Source organism: Arachis ipaensis, chromosome B7 (assembly GCF_059453495.1).
Source record: "Arachis ipaensis isolate K30076 ecotype BB chromosome B7, ASM5945349v1, whole genome shotgun sequence".
In the NCBI taxonomy this organism is placed as follows: Eukaryota; Viridiplantae; Streptophyta; class Magnoliopsida; order Fabales; family Fabaceae; genus Arachis; species Arachis ipaensis.
The window spans coordinates 110,330,396-110,334,157 of NC_142442.1; the positions used below are offsets into that span (position 1 = coordinate 110,330,396).

The window sequence follows — 3,762 nt, forward strand, 5'->3', positions numbered from 1 at the left end:
CATATGTATAGGTTGCATTGCATTGCATGAGTTTTACATGTTTCTACTCATTTATTTTATCTCCTTCAACTAAGCATGAGGACATGCTAATGTTTAAGTATGGGGAGATTGATAAACCATTATTTTATGGTTTATATTATGTTTAATTGTGTGGTTTTATCAAATCTTTACCCACTTATTCATATGATTAGCATGTATTTACAATTCCTTCCCAAAATTACTCCATGGTTGAAAACTTGCTTCCTAGAGACTTTTAATTATGTATTTTAATTCTCCTTTATTCCATTCGATGCCGTGATCTGTGTGTTAAGTGTTTCAGGCTTTATAGGGCATGAATGACTTGGAGATTGGAAAGGAGGCATGCAAAAATGGAAGGAGCACAAAAAATCAAAGAGATGACTAGCGAGAAGCGACGCGGCCGCATGGCTCACGCGACCGCACGAATTGGAGAAATCATAGTGACGCGCTTGCGTGCCTGACGCGAATACATGAACTGAAAGCTGCATGAGTGACGCAAATGCGTAGACGACGCGCACGCGTGGCAAGGCAAAACGCTGGATGACGCGAACACGTGGATGATGCGATCGCGTGACGTACGCGATCTGCAGAATTTGCAGAATTCGCTAGGGGCGATTTTGGGCCATGTTTTGACCCAATTTTCGGCCCAGAAAAGCATATTAGAGCCAGAGAACATGCAGAGACGAAGAACAACATTCATTCCGCATAATTTTAGTTTTTTTATCTGAATTTACTCCTCCTCTAGGTTTTCTCTCTACACATTCATAGTTCTTAGGATTTTGTTTTTATTGCTTTTTTGAATTGGGATATTGAGAAGAGTTATTACCTCTGCCAAGACTTCATCATTCTAGTTTGTTTCCTTACTTGTCACTTACTCTTTCATATCCTTATTTTGTTCAGAATTACTATTGGATTATTTTTAGAGTTTATTAATACAAGAACTATTTTTATTTTTAATTAATCTTTTTTATTATTATTTATCATGTCTTCCTTTATTTCCCTTTCTTATTTTGTGAAGTTTACATTCATAATGAGTGAGTAGTTCCTTAACTTGATTGGGAGTTGGTTGAAAGGAGAACCTTGAGTTGGAATGCTCAAGAGTAAAATTATAATTGGGTTTATCGTTGGGTCGCCCTCTAGTCACTGACACTAGTCCTTCCCAAGGGAGAGGATTAGAACTTGTGAATAGAAACTGACTTCCAATTTGCTTGACTTTCCTTTATCTGGTAAAGGATAACTTAGCAGAACAACCTTCAATTATCAATTAATCTTGAGGAAACTCCAACAAGGATAGGTTTTCTTACTAATCTACTCCCAGTCAAGGTTTTTATTTAAATTACTTAAATTCTCTGATTTAATTTCCTGTTTATCAAACCCAAACTCTTTTGGAAAACATCTGATTAATAAAATAGCACATCTCTCTGCAACTCGTTGGGAGACGACCTGGGATTCATACTCCCAGTATTTTAATTCTAATTTTGTGACAACCCTTCTAAATTGATAAGCAAATTTTTGTTGGTTAAGGACTGTACTTGCAACGTTCCTCTTACATCAATTTCTTAATCCGCCAATTTCCGCCACGTCAGTTGCCGGTGATTAATGCATCCGGTAGAAGGTGGTAGAGGTGGGGGGAGAAAAGGAGAATATGGAAATAGAAAAAGAAGAGTAGAGTATAAGAAGAAGGGAGAAGAAAATTTGAAAAGAGGCGCGTTGCAGGTAAATGATGTCACGAGATCGACGCACGCACGCACGGTGCGCACACGCACGGATGGACCAAAAGCAGTAAGGACGCGTACGCATCAGGCGCGCAGATGCGTGGGAAGTGATTGTGCCATTAGCACAATGTCGGTATGGATCTTCCACAACTCTCTAGTCGAAGTACCAGGAGTTGGCTGTAGAGACATCGATGCGGACGCGTCATGCACGCTTACGCGTGGATGCGTGGATTAGCAGATGGACACGTGCGTGGTACGTGTGCAGACGCGTGGCACGAGTTGTGCTGGGGACTCAGTGTTGGCCCAGTGTTTGCACAACTCTCGGGTAAAATATACCAGATAGTGAGGAAGCGCCATCGACGTGCAAGCATGCAGCACGCCCATGCGTGCATCGCTTCGAACCAGGTCTGGAACGCGAACGCGTCGTGCGCGCGTACGCGTGTGGGGGATTGGGCGTGGGGCTCAGTTTTGTCTCATAATTGGCACAACTCTCTGGTTGAAGTACCAGGTATTGTGAAATGCCATTGACGCGTACGCGTCTTGTACGCCCATGCGTGCATACCCTTTTTTTTTCACAGACATGAAGAAATGCATTTTCAACATAAATGTGGTGGTTTTCAAGCTAAAAGGGTCCAAAAACACCCAAAAATTCCCTACAACATATAAAAATGGGGTGTTTGCTTTTGTGCACTAACAATCCAACCCACTTATAATCCATGAAAATCTTCATGAATATCACAACTAGCACAATAAAGTCTATCTAAACAAACTTAAACGCTTCACAATCACCAAATCAAGCAAGAGTTCAAGAGTATATACAAAATAGGCAAAAGGGTAGATCTCACCATGGTGGGGTGTCTCCCACCTAGCACTTTTGTTTAACGTCCTTAAGTTGGACGGTCATTAGCTCAATTCTTGTTGCCATTAGGTGCATCTTCTAAGAGGAACACCTCCATCTCCTTGTTGCTTTTTATCTTTTCACCATGATACAACTTTAGCCGATGCCCATTAGCCTTGAAAATGTCGGAGCTTAAAGGATGGCGCAAATGATAGACCCCATACGGCTCCGCCTTTTCGACTCTATAGGGTCCTTCACATCTTGACCTTAGCTTTCCGGGCATCAACCTCAATCTTGAATTGTAAAGGAGGACTAGGTCGCCGGCTCTAAATTCTTTTCCTCTTATGGTCTTATCATTCATGGCTTTCATATTTTCTTCGTAAAGTCTAGAGTTCTCATAAGCTTCTAACCGCAAACACTCTAATTCCACTAGTTGTAGCTTTCTCTCAATTCTGGCCCCTCCCAAACTTGAATTGTACTCCTTGATGGCCCAATATTCTTTGTGTTCTATCACCACCAGTAAGTGCCAAGCTCTGCCATAGACCAACCGAAAGGGGCTCATGCCAATTGGTATTTTGTACGCCGTTCGGTAGGCCAATAGTGCATCAGTGAGCTTAGCACTCCAATCTTTTCGATGAGGCTTCACAATTCTTTTCAATATGCGTTTAATCTCCCGATTCAAAACCTCAACTTGGCCGTTCATTTGGGGGTGATAGGCCGTAGCTATTTTATGTATGATGCCATATTTCTTCATGAGTCCTTCCATTCTCTTATTGCAAAAATGTGAGCCTTGGTCGCTCACGATTGCTCGTGGCGACCCAAATCTACAAATTATGTTATTTTTCACAATGGAAAGGACCACATTAGCATCGTCCGTCCGGGTGGGTATCGCTTCCACCCATTTGGACACATAATCAACGGCTAGTAGAATGTAGAGAAAACCATTAGAATTTGGGAATGGCCCCATGAAGTCGATACCCCATACATCAAAAATCTCACAAAATAGCATGGTTTGTTGGGGTGTTTCATCCTTCTTGGAGATATTACCAAATCTAAGACATTGAAAACAAGATTTACAAAAGAGAGAAGAGTCCTTGAAAAGAGTTGGCCACTAAAATCCACAATCTAGGATTTTCTTTGCCGTTCTTTGAGGTCCATAATGGCCTCCTCCCTCGGAGGAGTGGCAAGCTT

The 3,762-nt window shown here is 41.7% G+C and overlaps 1 protein-coding gene across 1 annotated transcript; it reads right to left on the minus strand.

Moving 5' to 3' along the window:
- Positions 1 to 2,641: 2,641 nt before the first annotated feature.
- LOC107607446 (uncharacterized) lies at positions 2,642 to 3,274 on the minus strand. Its single transcript, XM_016309403.1, has one exon. The coding sequence runs from the start codon at positions 3,272 to 3,274 to the stop codon at positions 2,642 to 2,644; it is 633 nt and encodes a 210-aa protein (XP_016164889.1).
- Positions 3,275 to 3,762: the final 488 nt, after the last annotated feature.

What these genes read in the sequence shown, in the direction of transcription:
- LOC107607446 (XM_016309403.1), bottom strand. Translation starts at nt 3,274, where the DNA reads ATGAACGGCCAAGTTGAGGTTTTGAATCGGGAGATTAAACGCATATTG.